General features: G+C 43.9%; 1 protein-coding gene across 3 annotated transcripts in view; it reads right to left on the bottom strand.

The window, feature by feature from the left end:
- LOC138513728 (peptidyl-prolyl cis-trans isomerase G-like) overlaps positions 1–19,333 on the bottom strand; it is a 400,359-nt gene that overhangs the window by 141,960 nt on the left and 239,066 nt on the right. For all 3 annotated transcript variants that reach the window (XM_069628805.1, XM_069628807.1, XM_069628806.1), the window contains one exon: positions 7,620–7,757. In XM_069628805.1, the coding sequence (XP_069484906.1) occupies positions 7,620–7,757 (138 nt within the window). The remainder of the gene's footprint in view (positions 1–7,619; positions 7,758–19,333) is intronic.

Genomic DNA, 19,333 nt, shown 5'->3' with positions numbered 1-19,333 from the left:
TGAGGGTAGGCCCTTTAGCGGAATGAAATGAGCCATCTTTGAAAACAAGTCCACCACCACCAGGATTGTGTTGAACCCATCACAAGGAGGAAGGTCAGTTATGAAATCAAGAGACAATGTATGCCAAGGTGTAGGTGGAATATCCAGTGGTTGCAGTTGACCTGGTGACCTCTTCTTCGAGGCCTTGTTTTGAGCGCAAACTCCACAGGATAACACAAATTGCTTGATGTCCTTACGCCAAGTCGAACCCCAATAGTATCGCTTGATCTTGGCTTCGGTCTTAGCAATCCCAGGATGGCCTTCAACTAGTGATTCGTGGTAAGTCGAGATGACTTTCTCCTGAAGTTCCTTGCTGGGTAGGTAGAGACGTCCATGAAAACAAGGTAAATGGTTTGAGACCGAATGATGAACACATTCAGTAGACCAGTCTTTCAGAGTGCCTGTGTCCATGAGATGTGTGATTTCTTTGTGGATGTCGTCTAAGGTTAGAGACGTTGTCACTCCTAATATCTTTTCTCTGGGAAGATTGGACACTGGGTCTAGGTTGGTGGATTCCTCTTCTACCCCAATGCGAGATAGGGCGTCTGCCTTGCCATTTCGACAACCAGGTCGGTAAGTAATTACGAAGTCAAATTCGGCGAAAAATAATGCCCATCAGAGTTGGCGAGATGATTGGGCCTTTGCCACCTTTATAATATTGTAGGTTGCGGTGGTCAGTGATTACAGTTATTGTATGTCTTGCTCCCAGTAGATAATGCCACCAAGCCTTGAAGGCCGCCTTGATGGCCAGGAGTTCCTTGTCTGTAATGACATAATTCAATTCTGGCACTGTGAATTTCCGTGACCAGAAGGCCACTGGATGGAGCTGACCTGTCTCAGGATCTTTTTGCGAGAGGACCGCTCCCATTCCTGAACTTGAAGCATCGGTTTCAACCACATACGGTAGGTCTGGACGTGGATGTTTCAAGATCGGGACTGAGATGAATTTTTGTTTTAAGTCTTGAAACGCCTTCTCGGCTTCTTCTGACCATTGGAAACGTTTGTTCTTTCGTAGTAAAGAAGTAATGGGATGAACAAGCCGTGAGAAACCCGGAATGAAGCGGCGATAGAAGTTCGCAAATCCAAGCATGCTCTGAACACCTTTAATCGAGGTTGGAGAAGGCCAGTTGAGAATGGTGTCAACCTTCCATGAATCCATGCGTACACCATGTGGGGTTAGGACAAACCCAAGGAATTCGACCCCCGTAACATGGAAGAAGCATTTTTCCAGTTTTGCGAACAAACTATGTTGACAAACTTTGTCCAAGACTGCACGGACATGTTTCACATGTTCCTGTTCTGACGATGAATATACCAAAATGTCGTCTATGTATACTACGACACGAACATCAATCAATTCATGCAAGACGTCATTCATGAAATACTGGAACGCAGCCGGGGCGTTGCAAAGTCCAAAAGGCATCACTTGGTATTCGAATAATCCATATTTGATGCGGAAGGCGGTCTTCCATTCATCCCCTTTTTTTATTCGTATCAGATGATATGCCCCTCTAAGATCTAGCTTGGTATGAATTCGGGCATCTTTAACTTGAACCAGGAGCTCAGGAATCAGAGGCAAGGGATAACGGTGTTTAACTGTGACTTGGTTTAATGTGCGGTAATTGATGCAAGTCCTAAGGTCTCCTTCCTTTTTTGGCACGAAGAACAAAAGTGAGGCTGCAGGGGACTTGGACGGGCGGATAAAGCCGTTAGCCAGGTACTGGTCCAAGTATTTTTTCAAATGCAGATTTTTAGGCTCCGTAAGTGCGTAGATTCTGCCACATGGAATCTGAGCGCCAGGTATAAGGTCGATCTGACAATCGTACATACTATGGGGAGGAAGGGTATTCGCTTGATCCTTCTGAAAAACGTCTTGATAATCTTGGTATTCTGGAGGTAGCGGATTAGGCTAAACCATGATTGTTGCGACCTTTTTAACCAAAGGTTCCTTTGTTCGGTAACAGGTACGAGCACATTCGACTGAGAAGGTCAGCCTCTTAGCACGCCAGTCGATACAAGGATTGTGTGATTTTAACCATGGCATTCCTAGGATTATTTGAAATTGTGGAGCCTTGATTAGGTCGAACACGATGTCTTCCCGATGTCCGTCTTGGCACAAAAGTGTCATTTCAGTTGTCGAGTGCGTTACTGGGCCCGAAGCAATTTCAGTTCCATCGACAGTAGTGACTAAATCTGTAGTTGCCTTTTCACACAGGGGAAGATTCATCCGTGTAGCCAAATCGTGATCCCTATGATTTGCAATGACGCCGCTATCGATATATGCCCTGACTGCATGCATTTGGGAAGGCTGCTGGTGATTTATGACGATCATTGGCAAGACGAGGTGCGAGGTCTGAGAGTCCTTCTTTTCGCTCGACAAGCGGAACTCTACGCTTGTCGGGCGAGGAAGTTTTCTGATTCCGGCTCCGTTTCAACCTTGCCGGCAACTCCAACTGCCTTCTTAGGTGGCTTAACAGGACAGTTTCGAAGGAAGTGACCGGAGGAGCCACAGTACAAACATAGATGATGTTGTCTTCTTCTGTGTCTTTTTCGGCCTTAGTTAATGGCCCTCGCACTCCCCCAATTTGCATGGGTTCGGCCAAGGCGGAAGTCTTGGATGCATTCTCCTTTGGGCGTACAAACACCCGAGTGTCCATCCTAGCTCAATCCGCCTTACGGTTCTGTAGTCTATGATCAAGCTGAACCACCAGATCTATGTATTCTGCACAATCACTAGGAGGGTTGACCACTTGAGCTAAAACGTCTTTCAACTCCCCTCTTAACCCTCGGTAAAACAGAGTTGTTCTCTTATTGTTGTGTCAATCAGTTTCTACTATCAGCCTATTAAAGGTTGCAATGTACATTAACAGATCCTGGTTGCCTTGGCCCAGAGATAAAAGTTCATTATCCAATGCCTGACCCTGAGAGTCGTGGACAAACAACTTTTCCATGTTCATTTCAAACCCCTGGAAGTCTCGCAAGATGGGATCATCCTGGTTGACTAGAGGCACCGACCAATCTGCCGCGCTGCCATCGAGGTAAGACAATACAAAGGCTACCCTTGACTGGTCATTTGGAAAGGCCCCTGGCCTGCATAGAAAATGAAGTCAGTACTGGTTCATGAAAACCGCATACCTTTTCGGGTCTCCTGCAAAACGTTCTGGAGATGCCAAAGGTACGGCTCCTGGAAGGACCACTTGAACTGGATTGCTGGGTGCAGGCGGAACCGTTGATCCCAGTCCAGGTAGCGGTGTTTGTCCCGCCTGGGATTGTAGCAATTGCTTAGCAAGCTCATCGTTACGATCTTTAGCCACAGTCAATTCCCTCCTTAAGGCATTAGTCTCCTGCCGGGCCGAATGTACCTCGGACCTGAGATCCCCCAAAAGCTGGGCCAGTTGGTCAGCCTCTGAAGTCTCTATAACGCCCAGGTAGAGAATTTGTAGAAGGCTTTGCATTCTGTCACACTCACCTGGTCTCCACAGAGGCGTAGCACGTAGTCGTATGACCGATATCTGTACTGGCGCAGTTTTGATGGTATGTTGGCGTCCTCTCCCTTTTAACCTCCCCAGGAGGTGTTAGCCTGCAATGGCGATACAAGATGTTAGCTATGAGTGGGTTGGATTGGTCCCACTACTTGTCACCACCTGATGCCCGACTCCTCTCCTCCTCACCTTTGAGTTTGATGAGGCTGGCTCTCCGTCCTGCTGAACCTTCAGCAGGGGCGCGGTAGGCACAGTCTTTTTCTGGGCGCAGTTACCTCACTGTTCCAGAGCGCTGTTACTGTACGTTTCGGAATGCTGGGATTATTGGGTGAGTATCTACCTCAATAGCAGCTTGGTATAGATGCTCAAAGTCTTATTGTCCCAATGTTTAAACTTATTTGTTTTCTCTTGCAGATGCAATTTTGGTGCAGAAATCAAGTAAAAGATTTGACTCTTCCAGGATGCTAAATAGTTGCCTCCATGTGAGTATAACGTGAATGAAAGGTGCTGAGTGACTGGAATAAATGTTCGTTCAGTACTGAGCACGACTAACCTGCTGTTCTTTTCCTGTTCCCTTTTGCAGGCCTGGCGCGCTCTCAAGATGAAGAATGGACTTGTTGCATCCAGGTGAGTATAGCGCGGATGAAAGGCGCCGAGTGGCTGAATAAATGTTCATTCAGTATTGTGCGCGGCCAACCTGCTGTTTCTTATTCTGTTCCCTTTTGCAGGCGCAGCGTGGTCCCTAGATGAAGAATGGAAGAACCGCTCCAATGAAACCAGAAGGAACGCGGAATCCCGGGTGAGTATCGGCAACTGCATGGACGTCCTTTCAACAGGGGCGGCGATCAGGAAACATGCTGGAGATGCGACCGATGGACCGGATTGCAGGTAACTGTTTGGTCGCTGAAGTAACACCTGTTCTTCTCTTTTTCTATTTCCAGGCTTCGATGGATGGAAGCACTGACGGGCGGGGCTGTAGAAGTTTGAGGACAGAGCAGACACGGTGAGCGTTACGCTGCAGGAGTGCAGAATAACGCAAAGCGTGTTCTGCATGCAGTGTGTGGCTTATATAGCCTTGTAAGTAGTTCCAGGTAAAGTAGTCCCTTTGCCACACCCTGTCTTCCCAAAAAAAATAGTCCTTCTGCCACTCCCTGGATTATACCAAGGCCCAGCCTCACTAGGCAGGTTAAATAGTTCCATGAGTTCAGCCCATTTCATGAGCCTCGCACAGACGGCGCCAGGACTGAGTCCATGAGGCTCTGGGGCGCTTCCTTGGGGCCTGACGAGCTCTTCTGGGTGGTGGGGACTGGGATGGGCCCAACAGCTCCAGGGGTTTTGGAGCTCGCACCATGACATACAGACCACCTCACAGGAGTGACTCTTTCATTGCAGACATCTCCAACTTACTCTCCTCACATTCTAGTAATTTCTTTCTCGATGATTTTAACGTCCCCGAGTCACAGGCTGACAACCACACTCGAAACAAGCCTTTTGCACTGACTGCTTCCATGGACCTTAAGCAAACTGTGCCCTCCCCCACGCACAACAAAGGCAACACCCTAGACGTAGGGCTTCATTATAACCCTGTCGGCCCAGAATTAACATGTCAGTAACACCATTTACCCGCATGTTTCCGGACAGACAGAGTACAAGTTTGCCAGTGGGGTGGCCTGAGTAACCAGCAGCTCTGCTATACAACTGGACACTTATGCCCCCCTAAAATCGAGCCAGCCAAAGACCAAACCTACCCCCAAGGTACACCCACGAGCTAGCCTCCAACAAACGCTCAATCAGATCCCTAGAGAAATGGTGGCACAAAAAACATAATTTGGAGACATCACCAACCAGAATTAGCTCTGTGTAAATCGTAGGATTCTGATTACTGAGGCCAAAGCTTCTTACTACTCCACCACCAGTTTGGCAGCTTCCAACAGGAGCAAAGTTCTCTTTGAAGTAGTAAAGCATTGTACCAAACACTCACACGCCCCCGAGGTACCAGCTACTCAGGAAAATGTTGATTGAATCACCGTTTTTATTGAACAAATAAGCAAAATCCAAGACGCCATTGAATCAACCTCTCACAGCATTAGCATCCCCTGCACCCCAGCACGCAAACTGCCCCTCTGTACTGAATTCTCTCCTCTCTTTCTCCCAGATCTCCTAAAATGATTGCCACCCTCAAACCTACTTCTTACTCTGACAATATAATTCCGGCCTCCATCATTAAATAATTGACGGGCCTGGCACACATTGTGCTACTCAGCATCATGAATGCCTCCCTCGCAGAAGGATCATTCCAGGACACCCTCAAAACTGGTCTCATACAACCTCTTTTGAAAAAAACAACCCTAGATCCAGATGAACTAGCCAACTACTGGCCCATTACGAACCTCCTGTTTATTGGCAGTATCTTGGAAAAAAGTAGTTGCTACACAACTACTTGCCAGAATTGGACAACTCAACCTCCTAAATGACTATCAGTCAGGGTTCCGGCCCAAGTATAGCATCAAGACAGTCACCATTCAGGTGTTGAATGATGCCCTCCAAATCATAGATAAGGTCGACTCATGCCTCCCAGTCCTCCTCGACCTCTCGGCTGCATTCGGCACCGTCGACCACTGCATTCTACTCTCCCTTCTTTCTGACAGGATGGGATTCTCTGGCACTGTCCTGAATTGGTTTACATCCTACCTCTCAGGCAGACATCAGGCACGTTCAAATGAACTCGTGTTCTAACTGACGCCAGGTCTCCTGCAGAGTCCCCCAAGGCTCCATCCTCCACCAATCCTTTTTAACCTTTGCATGAAGCCTTTGGTCACTCTCCTCAAAGATCCCAATATAGCCATCCACCAATTTATTTTCAAATTTGTTTATTGGCATTTAACATAACATAATAGAGCCAGACATCTGGCTGAGTATAGCCATCCACCAATACGCGGACGATACTCAGTTGTACATGAGAGTAAACAGCGTACAAGACATCATTCATCTCCGGGATTACCTAGTAACCATCCAGTCCTGGATGCCAACTGCCTACCTCAAACTAACCTCATCCAAGACAGAATTCGTCCTCATCTGACCGCTAAAAAACAACTTGTCCACAAATGGCTCAATGATATGCGCCTAGAAGGATTTGATGCACAACTCTCAGACTCTGCAAAATCCTTAGGCTTCACCATTGACAGCAGCCTGTCCTTCCAGAAACACATAGCCAAGAAGGCCCAAATAGCCTGGCTCAGAATGTGTACCCTTTGAAAAATCAAACCCTTCATCCCGCCGCAGGACTCCCAGACTGTAGTGCAGGCCCTTAAGTTCTCGTACATCAATGGGGGAAATTCCCTCCTGATGGGGCTCCCAGCTGCTGACTTGGCTCTCCTAAAAGCAGTCCACCACTGAGCACCACGTCTTATTACAGGGGCACGGAAATTGTACTGAATTACCCCATCCTACACAAACTACATTGGCTTCCACTCCAAGGCAGGATACTGTTCAAGATGGCATGCATCATCTACACAGCAGTCATGAGTAGCACACCAATGTACCTGGCTGTTAAGCTCCACATATCTGGTGGCATACGCTCCTCGCGCAGCAAATTGACCAACCGGCTTGAATCACAACTCTTCCGGAAGCAATCCTTCTCTTGTCATGCAACCACCCTCTAGAACTCTCAGTGTCGACTCGGAATGCCCCCACAATTCTCCAATTTCACGAATCTCTGAAAATATGGCTCTTTCAACAGCACCTGACCAAGGACAAATTCCATTGGACGCACATACCGATGCACAAACCTCAAAGTACTACGCTACTGTTAAAAGATGGCATCCCAAATACTGGCTACCTACACTCTATATAGCGCTCCGCTGCTCTCGAGCTCGGTCTGTGCTTTAAACAATTTTTTAAAAGGGGGTTGCATCACAATAACTGCTTTTAGTATATACCCCACAACCAACAGTTCAACAAAATCCCTTGTAGAAATGTCACTCACTAGGAAGCCCCTTTAAAACATACCCACGGTCAGTAGTTCTCATTCTCAGTTGTCAAAATGTCACACTGGGCTACATCCCCATCTCCAATTTACAGACAACCTTGGTCTATTACCTTCTCCTGCTTCATTTCATGAGAGAAATGTCCACTTGTTGGGCTAACATGATGCTTTGAGGAGTGCTGCAGCTTCTGCTCCTTGGGCTCATAATGGGGCCTATTCTGTGGGCTTCGCCTTCTGCTCCCCATTGTTTCCTGCAAGAATCAGTGGCATATATCACTTCATGCTGCCATTGTACATTGACAATAATCACAAAGCTTTTGCAGTTAATGTTGTTATAGCTTCACTATCTTCATGCAACGTTTCCACCCTATCCTTCTTTTAAGAAGTAAGTGTATTCAGACCATAGGAATTAAATAGACAATAACAACACTTCCCATATGTACAAAATGAAGTTTCACCATTCACCCTATAGAGGAGACGTAACCCCAAAGCCTCATAGGGAAATGGTCTCCAAGCATGTACACATTCTTACCTTATTTTGTGTCAAATGCAACAACTTGTTGTGATGCTTAAAATCAATGAGATTTTGTATGTAATTAGTTGTCACTATTTTGTATTTTTTCTTTTATTAAGTGCCTTAAGTGAAAGTGCTGAACATAAAAATGAGAAACAGTACAATAAAAAATGAAATAAGCAATTAGGTCCAGGAAACGATCACTCAGGAATGTTGAAGTAGATGACATTTTAAAGTACCACGGAAAAGAGAGTAGACAGAGATAGAATGAAGAGAGAGTGGAAGAGCATTCCAGTGAAGGGGGGGGAGAAGTTCAAAAGAGCGAAAACGAGACTGAGCACAGGGAGGACAAGGAGCCAAAAGTCGGAACTAAGAAGAAGACAGAATAGAGCGAGAGGGAATGTAAAAAGATATTAGGGCAGCAAGGTAGCTAGGGGCAAGACCATGGAGAGACTTCCAAACAAAACAGAGAAAATTACATTTTATTTGAGAATGAAAAGGCAGCCAGCCTAGTGCTGCAAGAGAGGAAGAAATAGAATCTCGATAAGTAAGAATACACAGTAGACAAATAGAAGAATTAAATCCTGATCTAAGAGGAGCAAGATGAGAATTAGAGAGCCCAAACAGAACAGTAGAAAAGTAAAAAAAAAAGATTAAAGAGGTGATTAAGAGTTTAGATGCTTGAAATGTGAGAAACAGGCACACCTTACGGATTTGCGAAGTTGAAAGCGACAAGAGCGAGAAGTTAGAGAAATGTGATGAGAAAAGGAAAGATTTGAGTCAAGGTAGAAACCAAGATTACGAGCCGTAGATGAGATTGGGAGCTTAGAAGGAGGAAAAGATATGAAAGAAGGTGGAAGATGGGGAGGAACAGTGTTAGCAGGAAAATACAGTACTTCAGCTGTAAGTGATTTCAATCCGGCACACACCCAAGTCAATGCCTAGCGTGTAATGCACAACTGAAATCCTTATTTATTTTTGTCTAGAAGTTCTTTTATTCTGAACGATGTACCACTCATATCATGCCCCTCTCCTGGAACCCTCCCTGTCACACTGAACCAGGAATCAGGCTGGTTTGCAAAGTTAAAATATTTATTTATGTATTTACAATTGAATCACACTATGTTTTAATGGGTATTCAATAATAACCAATGTGGTGATGTAACAGTGAACAATCTCTTTAATACACAAGGAGTAATAATGAGCAAAACAATTCAGCACAGAAAGAATACTTTTGTGTGTGTGTGTTTAGAACAGATAGCACTGTGGTTAAAGGTTCCCCCTGCATACCCCTCAACCAGCCAATAGGCAATGTAAAGAGTTAGGACGAGAGAGCAGGTTTTCAGGAATGGCAGAATTCAAACAAACTCACAATGCCACTTTCCCCCGGCAAACACAAGAGAAAACAGAATTGACTGTCAAGCTGTCTGAATGACTTTTAAATTATCTTTGAGAATGGATTGGGCAAAAACCCTAAATATGGTTTCAATTGCTGAAATTGCTATAATTCTTATGGGAGCCGCTTTGGATAGTTGCACACAAACACTAGCAATGATTCAATACCAAGAAACAATTTGAAATCGTAAAATTAAGGTCGGGAGCAATCATAAGCTATTTTAAGCGTGTAAGAATGTCCCTAAAACGAAATTTGCGGCAAACTTTTCACTGCGCGATAATCACGATAACGGGATAACTGTATGGATGTGGGATACGGTTTTAGATGCGATTTAAAGCTGTGGATGTTAGCTACAAGCAGAAGTTGTGTTTCTAGCACAAAAACTGGGGAACTTATGGACGTTTTAGTGGAGTTCGCTTTTTCAAGATAGGTGCAAGAATGGAAAAACTTGAATGCGCTTTTAAAGTGACAAATGGGATTTCTAACACGGCAGGATGACTATGAATAAAACAAATCCCCACAAGAACCAGCCACTTGATCAGGGCGACTGCCTGCCCGGGACTTGCCTTCTTAAGATGTGAAAAGATCAGCGCAGAGATAGTTTTAGCAATACTAGCGAAGGAGGAAGATAGGGATAGGATAGAGAGTTCAGGCAATTGAAAAATATTTCTGACAATATCGGTTCTGAAGACAAGATAGGATGGATTTGAGATAGGGATTGGACTAAGCAAGGTACATATGCTAGTGACACAGTTCTATCTATAGATACTCACTATATATGTTTCAAACGGAACCGTCAGGATTCTGGTCAGGGATTTTGGTCAGGACAGACTGCTGGGCACATCGGATTTGGCAGCGACAAGGCGCTCTTGACACTGCACGGCACAGGACTGGATCTGATCTGCGATGCACTCTGGTCACAGCACGGCACAGGACTGGATTGGACCTGCCCTTTTGGTTCTGATGATAATTATTTCAGCAGGCAAGCAGTACAGCGCAGCCCGGCTGTATTTTAGTTCCGCTTAGGTTTGTGGGGTTGGTTCTGGTTCTGGAAATTGAGGCCTAGCTGAAAGTGGTTCAGCTATGCAATGGGTTCTGCTTTGCCAAGTTTCTGGAGTCTGGAGAAAGGAAGATGGAAAGTTCTGCAACAGGGTGCTACGCCAGCTTTCGGATAGTGGGTGAATCTGTCTGTCCTTTTCTGCCCTCTGCTGTCTCGATTTATGCTATGCTAAAGGGGGAGTGTGTGCTGGTTTAGCCTAAGCTCGCCCCTTTGACAAGGATTGGTCAGAATCTCCTCTCTGCCTTGATAGGAGGAGTAAACAGGGTGTCACCTTTATGGTGTGGGTTTATGAGGCTTAGAGTCCACCCCTAGCCTCTTGAACACAAAATCTACTTTTGACACAATACATATTCATACATATGCAACCTCTATAACAACCACATATATAGGTCACATACTTTGTACAGCAGCTACTCCTTAAAACCCTGTTGCTTTGGGATCTTGTGTCTGCTTTTCTCAGAATTTCGCCCTTTTCATCAGGAACACAATGTCCCATTTATCAGCAAATTTCTACAAGTGTGCGCGTATATCTTGGGCATACATTTATAAAGTTTCATACTTCTAGCAGAAATACATTTGGTGTAAAATCACATTTTCTGCCGTTTCCTTCCACAATATGTCACACGATCTTGCCGCCTCTTGAAATGTGCAGCCAAAAATTAGATTTACAATTCTGTTATTTTTGGGTTTTTGACAATTTTCTGTGGCAAGTTATATGTATTTAAACAAACTGTTCTTTGTGAATGTTTAGCCACAGATGGCTGTTTGTCTCCGCCTCCTTCTGTCTCCCTGCAGTTCAGAAGCAGTCTCCTCCCTGTTCTTTTGGCAGAGGCCATTTTACAATGGTCTTCACAGCTAGCCTTTCCTGCTTGGCAGTTGTTCATTGTTTCCTTCCCCAGTGCAGCCCAGGTTCTGCCCACACCCTATAATTATCACTTAGGTGTGATTTCCTGGAGGAGGGAGCTGGAGGGAGAGGCCTTGCCACTGTGAGGAAAGCTGTTATTCCGGTATGGTTGCTTTAGCAAGGCTTAAATTTACATGTTAATTCTGTTGAATTTTCCCTTAGCATACAACCAACTTGTGGGATCAAGTCACATCTAAATACTTCTTCAAGATTTTAAACCATGGAATCAAAACAATTACAACCTAGGTTACCATGAGTAACAGGCTTCTTAGCTTTCAAACATTTGATTTTATTTTATACATGTTTAAAGTTTTAATCCTGCAGGCCCCTGACAGCTGTCATTCAGGCGGCCGAGGGTACTGCGCCCAGATTTTGACAGATCCACAAAGCCACTTTTGCTGTGGAAATCACTTGATGCTTTCAGCTTTTCAGGACATTGTAAGTTCACAACGGTTTCTTATACTAAGCGAATTGTAGCACCCAGCAAGAATTTTGGATGTTTGAGGTTGTTTTATACCGACATTCTGCAGTTTCAGCAACAAAGAAAAAAATAATTTAAAGCAGGATTTTGGGGTTTCAGTTAGCAAAGCACTGCTTTTCCTTCTGTACTCCATCTTCACATGTTGTGGAGCCCAGTGACATGTTTCAGGAGTGAGATCTCTGTTCCACCACTGACAACATGCATGGCAGATTGGGCAGCCATCTTTTTGTGCTTTGCACAGCACGATTTTCAGAGGTTTTGGCGCGTACAAGGGTTTTGCAGCCATTTTGATGTTTTTTGCACCATCAGAACACAGTGATGCTGCATGGCAGAGCAGAAGTGGGTCAAGACATCCCACACAGTCTTCCCAGCATTAAGAGGAAGAAAGTGGGAAGTCATCCAATATTTAATAGCAACTAAAAAGATTAAAGAGTGTGATGGATTTCAGGAGAAAAAGAAGGAAAGGATAGAAACAGTTGAGTGTCATCGCCGTAAAAGTGAAGAGATAAGCCAAAAGAGGAAATAATAGCTGCGAGATGCGATGTATACAAAGAGAAGAGAAAATGGAATAAGACCGACCCTTGAGGTACCCCATGGGCAAGGGAGGGACGTAGAGGACTTTCCCACCCAGGAGACAGAAAACATTTGTGTAGACAAATAGGAGTGAAACCAAGACAAAACAGAACCTATAAGACCAAAAGAAGAAAATGATGCCAGAACTAACGAGTGATCCACAGTGTCGAAGGCAGCCGATAAATCTAGAAGAATAAGAAAAGATGAGTGCTTAGAATAGCGAGCCGAGAGAAGAGAATTTAGTGCGGAAACAAGAGCAGTTTCTGTACAATGAAAGGGACGAAAAAACAGATTGCAATTGAGGAAGAAGAGAGGAATTAGAAACAAATGAAGAAATCTGGGAGTAGACAAGGCGTTCTAACAGTTTAGAGAGGCATGGTAAGAGATAAATAGGATGAAAGTTGGAAACAGTCAAAGGATCGGCGGTAGGTTTCCTCTCCTCAAGATGGGAATAATAGATGCGTTTTTTAAAAAGGTAGGTAAAATAGAGGTAGAAAGACATGTTAAAAAGGAAAAGGTAGGGCACAAGAAGAGCATAGGCCTTCGAGATTAATGCGGAAGGGATCAGGTCAGTGGGAGGAGCAGTATTGTGGGCTTTAGCTAGTAAAAGAAGAACATCAGTATTGGAAACTGGAGCAAAATGAGCAATGAAGGCATGAGGAATGGACATGGGAGGAGGTGACGCATCGGGTGGAAGAGAAGCCTCAATGTCACGATGAAGAGAAAGAACTTTAGAAGAGAAGAAATGAGAAAAGTCAAAAGCAGATAGGGTGGAATTAACGGAATAATCTAGAGTAGGAGGAGAAAGAAGTCGTGCAAGGGTTTGAAAGAGACGTCTAGGATTGAGTGTGCAAGAGATCAGAAAAATAAAGATGCTTTGCAGAAAATAGACATTTATTATAAAGAGCATCATAAGAAAGGTAAGAAGAATGATCAGGCATTGGTTTAGACTTAAGCCAATGCCTTTCAAGACGGCGAAGAAAACGGCGCATTGAAAGGAGATGAGGGGATAACCATGGTTGGTATGGTTTCTGAGTGGGGTGAAAAGAGGACAGAGGATAAAGTTGGTCTAGAGAGATAGAGAGCGATGAGGAAATAACAGAAGCAGCCTCATCAGCATTAAGAGAAGAGAAGGAAAGAGAAGAGAGAGAGCAGAGATACAAGCAGTGTTAAAAAGCGTGGGGTTGAAATTATATAGATCACGTCGAAAGAATGTTGAAGGGGGAGAGAGAATCGGGGGACAAGGAGGGGTTGGGTAAGTAGTGATACTGAAAGCAGATAGTGAGTACATCTTGTACCAACATCTAGTAGTACCCTAATACAACCAAGTTATTTATTGAAATAGTCAAAAAGTAGTATCCCAGCATTATTATGTCTATCATATGAACCCTTAATTGCTCATTACGAGTATGGCGGTGTGGGGAAAAAAGTGTTGGTAACGGAATTAACGCCAATTTTCCCACTCCGTGTTGGGCCCTGGAGTGGGGGATTTATCCTCTCACTTTCTGCCAAAAGATGGGCAACATCGGTGCAGCAGTAATTCCACCTGTGGTAATTCCGCCAATATGCCCCATGGAGTCTTAGGCACTCCAAATTAATGGGGACTAACACTGCTACCCCCACTTGTAATCCAGTGGTAAACCTGCTGGACCAAGTTGCGGTAACAGTAATTACATTGGGTGGTATTCTGGCAGAATTACCACCAAAATACTGCCCAATTGGTAGTGAGGCCCTTATTAAGAGACAACGATGAAGTGATTAATGTGAGCGTAAGACATTCACCCGACATTCACTCCCGGATTCATGGAATTATTTGCATGAAAAACGCCGATTTGCGCGCCTTTCTGCCCGAAAATCCCTGTTTGAAGTATGTGTATTTTCGGGGAGAAAGGCGCGCAAATCTGCGTTTTTTCACGCAAATAATTCCATGAATCAGGCTGTTGATGTCTTACCCTCGCATTAATCACTTCATCGTTGTCTGTTAGACGGTTGTAGATTACTGTAAACTACCTTGTAAGGTAAATTATCATAGGATCTGATACTCCAATCTTAATATTGTGGGAACAACCACCACACTGTGACGTTAGCTAGACTGTTGCAATGTTGAAGATAGAGTACATATCGCTAATAGCATGCCATAAAAACGTTTGAAGCTTGTAACCATGAATGCACCAATGAGATACAGAGCCCCTCTCTAGGGGTCACAAAAACATATATGTATAACAGATTTTAAATAGAATATGATTGGCCAAGAGCCAGTCAGTATGTCATGCTCTGGAACGTGGTTTCCCAATCAGAGAGCACGGTTCATAGGGAAAAACGACTAATCAAATCCCCCGTTCCAACTTGCCTGCTATCAATGGGTCCCAGTGTGCTCCGTCTATTAGCCCTGACTCCTGCTCTGCCTCCTGCCCCACCCATTGCAAAGCCATATCTCCGAGCTGTGCAGATATCCTATGGCCCCTTGACCCCCACACCAACCCACTGAGTGCCTGCTTTGGCCTGGTCCCAGCACGCCACCAATCCACACCCGAAATTGAAGTGAGGCTCCACTCGGTGCTTTTCCTCCCATTTCCCAGATGGGCTTTTTTTTTACTTTGCAGCACTCTAGTCGTCCACGCCCTGCACACCTGTAGCATATTTTTTTAATCCCTTTTTAACTGTCAATCACGATTTTCATCTCGTTTTGCCCCAGCAATAACACCCAGCGTGGCAGCCTGATTCGGCCAGTAATGGCGCCAGTGTTATTATAACTTGTGCCCTTGACAGTTACCAGGCGATCCTACTCACTGCCACAGGTATCTCTGATACAATGTGGGCTGATTTTCCGGCCCTGTAATCAATGTTGGAGGTGTCCACGTGATGAACTCAAAAGGACAGCACAGTAGCCGGTGTTCAGAACGGTGCTGTCCAAATTAACACAGTTGCTGTCTACTGCTGCAAACGGGAACAGTGCCATTAAAAACAGCGAATATTGTGCTGTATCTGCTCCTTTTACGTGTTTGCTTTTGCATTAGAGAGATGGCGCTGCACGCGGCTGCCAACATAATCTATAGGTTTGCATTTGTAGGATGCGAGTTTTTAACACATGTTTGCTACATGGCTGGAAGTTACTATAGAATGATGGGGCCTGCCTTTTTTCATCATAAGAAAACACAAAGGACATGCATGAACACTTTAAAGCACTGATACCTCGCTTTTTTCAGGTTTTTGATTAAAGCGTTTCGGGGAAAGAAAAGAGGTTGTGTGGCAGGATATTTTCTGCTAAAAACTGTTTTCACAGTTTCTTTAAGTTCTTCCATTACACTCTGCTTTGCATGCGCTTTGCAACTGAAAAATCACTGGGTATCAGACTAGACACATGAACTGTAGATTTCAGTTCAAGTAGGATATTTGTCAAACCCCCCGAAAAATTAAGTTGTCCTCCAGGCACAATATAATCTTCGGCTTCACCTTCCGTTCAGGGACACTTAACTAAGCTTTTTCATCATCCAGCATACGGCAAAGTGTGCAAAAGTAAGATTATGGGGCTCATTACAAGTTTGCCGATATTCTGACGGTAAATCCAACAGAACACTGGCAAACTGTTACCGATACGGTGTCAAGTTCTAAAAATCTGCTGTATGTGTGTAATTGGATGTTTTAGACTTACTGATTTTTTCGTGATTATTAAAATTTGATGTTATTTTTCCAACTGGTCCCCTATATTGTTTTGCTTCAAGTGTTAATGCAAGGCACCTGTAGTACCTAACTTTAAACTTTGTCTCCCGATACAGTGACTATTATCCTCCCGGATATAGACAAGGTATACACTGCTAATTTGGTATTAGTCAGTAATATTCCGGGATTCCTCCTTTTATAAGCAGTTCACAGTGGCCACTAGGTCACAGGAAACTCTTCTTAGTGGGTTTCTACTAGCACACACATACAGCAGATTTTTAGAACTTGTACACCACCCCTACCTTTAACATGGCCGAAGAGAGAACTTTAGCTTATAGTGATGACTATGCAGCAGCCCTTATGCAAGCCGTCTCAATTCTTAATCAAGATGACATTATTGATATCTCACAAGGTAAAGACGAATGGAATGAACTAATCCAACTAAAGAAAAGTTTCACACGTACCGAACTACATGGGGCAATAATGCTCGAATATCTCAAAAATAAAGCATTACCCCAAGGACTGACTGTCCTCAACGAACCAAGACTATTCCTTGACAATGAAAAATTCCGAGTACAATGGAGTTACATAGCCAATCGCTGTGGACGAGACTGGCTTATCTTGATCATCGACACTGCCAAAGAAACATCCACTAAAATCGAAATTGAGTTACATAAAATTCAAGAAAATCTAAAAAAACAGTTACCCCTCGAAAAATACAAAAAAAGATTAGAAGAAATCGAAAAAGAAATGAAGGACTTTAAATCTATCAACACCAATGAATGGATCCAACGCATGAGAAAAGACCTAGCACGCTTTACACATGAAAAAGCCTTCCCATACGTCAAAGATGATTGTTAACAAATCATTACAAACTAATGGAAAAACAGACAGAATAGACGGGTGAGGTTCCGTAATACGTCCTATAGCACAAGCCACGACAGCAGCGACCCAGATGATGCAGGAGAAGGTACATCTTCAGGCAACAAAACTCTTAACAGAAGGGGCCGGGGCCAACCAACAAGACGACAAACCAATGGAGGCAGAAGACAGAACCAAGGTCGTTTTTTATACCAGGCCCAGAACAGAAGCAATTGGGACGACGGTTCGAAACAAACACGGAGCGGGAATCGCTTCTGATCAACCTATCGAATTACATACCTACTGAAAGTGAACAACAAGTCCTAAATAAAGGGTTGGGTTTTGTGATGACGAAGGAACATGATCCCTTTGAATTCCAAATTGAATTCAAGAAGTTGATGAGAAAAATTCACCTTAAGGAATTCTTCACTTCCCCCTCTAACACCATCAATGAAGGACCCCCTAACTGTACAGGTCTACGCAATCCATCTACATTTTATCCCCCTTCTCATAGCTTCTACCCGGAATCACTCGTGTTTGAAAGGAAAGTCATTTCGGATATTACCGCCATGGAAAAGAACCACCAGAGAGCATTTCACAACCTATCGAATTTGGAACGAAAAGCCCTCGACTCATTGTCCAACAATCCCACGATCATCATAAAAAAGGCAGATAAAGGGGGAGGAATTGTTATCCTGAATTGGACCGATTACATTGATGAATGCGAGAGACAACTGAGCAATATCTCATACTACCACCTGCTCACACAAGATCCAACTCCAGAATTCTTACGACTGATAACTGATAAAGTGGGCAAGGCAAAAGATCGTGAATGGATTTCGAAACAAGAAGCAGACTTTCTTATCAACAAAAAACCAAGCATCCCAACGTTCTACACCCTTCCCAAGGTACACAAAACCCACCAGGACGACCCATTGTAGCGGGAATCGACTCTGTCCTCGAACCACTTTCAATTTTTGCTGACCATTATTTGAAAGTACATGTACAAAAAATGCAATCCTACCTCAAAGATTCCAGAGACGTTATTAATAGCTATGAGAATCTGCCTTTTGACCCTACGACCGATTTACTCATGGGTTTAGATGTTGTTTCCTTATATCCCAACATCCCCCAACAAGCCTCAATCGACACCATAGAAGAAACACTCCATACCCGAACAGATAATGATCCTGTTCCTACTTCATTTATCCTATGGTGTGTAGAACTCGCACTAAAACGGAACTACTTCGAGTTCAACGGGAAATTTTACCAACAAATCGAGGGCACCGCCATGGGTGCCACTATGGCACCGAGTGTAGCCAATCTTTATGTCGAAACTTTCGAAAAAAGACACATTTATGATAATGGCAACCCATTCAGCAGTAACATCAGTAAATGGAGTCGCTATATTGATGATATTCTGGTACTATGGAAAGGTACTAAGGATGAAGCCAACAACTTTTTTACCTGGCTTAATGGTCTTAACCCCCATCTGAAATTTACGATGACTTCCAGCAATTAATTTACTAACTTTCTGGATCTTACCATTTACCACCTTAATGGCGTTCTGAAAATAAAACCTTACCACAAACCTACAGACAGGAATTCCCTTTTGGACTATTCCAGCCATCACATTAAACATTTACGTGATAACCTCCCGTTTGGTCAGTTCCTCCGTCTTAAAAGGAATAGTTCTGATAAAGAAACGTACGAAGTTGAAGCCTCCACACTCAGTAAAAAACTCAGACAAAGAGGTTACCCTAAAAAGCTAATAAAAAAATCAGCCAAAAGAGCATTTAATAATAACCGGCAAGCTCTACTTGAACCTAAGCCAACTAAAGCTAAAAATGATCGTATTGTCTGTGTGACTACCTTTACGGACCGGAGTTTTGAAATTACCAACATCATCAAGAAAAATTGGAAAATCTTTAGAACTCTGACTCAACCCCCAGCTCTGCCTATTTTTGCTTATAAAAGAAGTACCACTATTGGCAATTTAGTGAGTAATAGCAGACTCAAACCGATCAACACTCCGGAGCCCAAATTCACCACCCTCTGGGGTTTCTCTGAAGCCACCGGTCACTACCCCTGTGGAAATTGTGGCGTTTGCAAACTAACCACTAGAACCAAAGAAGTTGATGTTGGTCTTTCAAAACTCTGGTCCCAAAATAATTTAACCAATTGTAATACTGAGTATGTGGTATACATGATTACATGCATATGTGGACTGCATTATGTTGGAAAAACTGTCAGAAAAGTAAAAACACGCATTATGGAACATCGCAGCTGTCTGAAGAACAGAACGGAGAATGCTCCCCTTGTGAAGCATTTCAACCTCCTGAAACACAAATACGAGGACTTCACTTTGACAGTCCTCC

The sequence above is a fragment of the Ambystoma mexicanum genome, chromosome 12 (assembly GCF_040938575.1).
Source record: "Ambystoma mexicanum isolate Mex_15411 chromosome 12, UKY_AmexF1_1, whole genome shotgun sequence".
In the NCBI taxonomy this organism is placed as follows: domain Eukaryota; kingdom Metazoa; phylum Chordata; class Amphibia; order Caudata; family Ambystomatidae; genus Ambystoma; species Ambystoma mexicanum.
The sequence above is the reverse complement of the archived record's forward strand: the minus strand, read 5'-3'. Positions and strand labels throughout refer to the sequence as shown.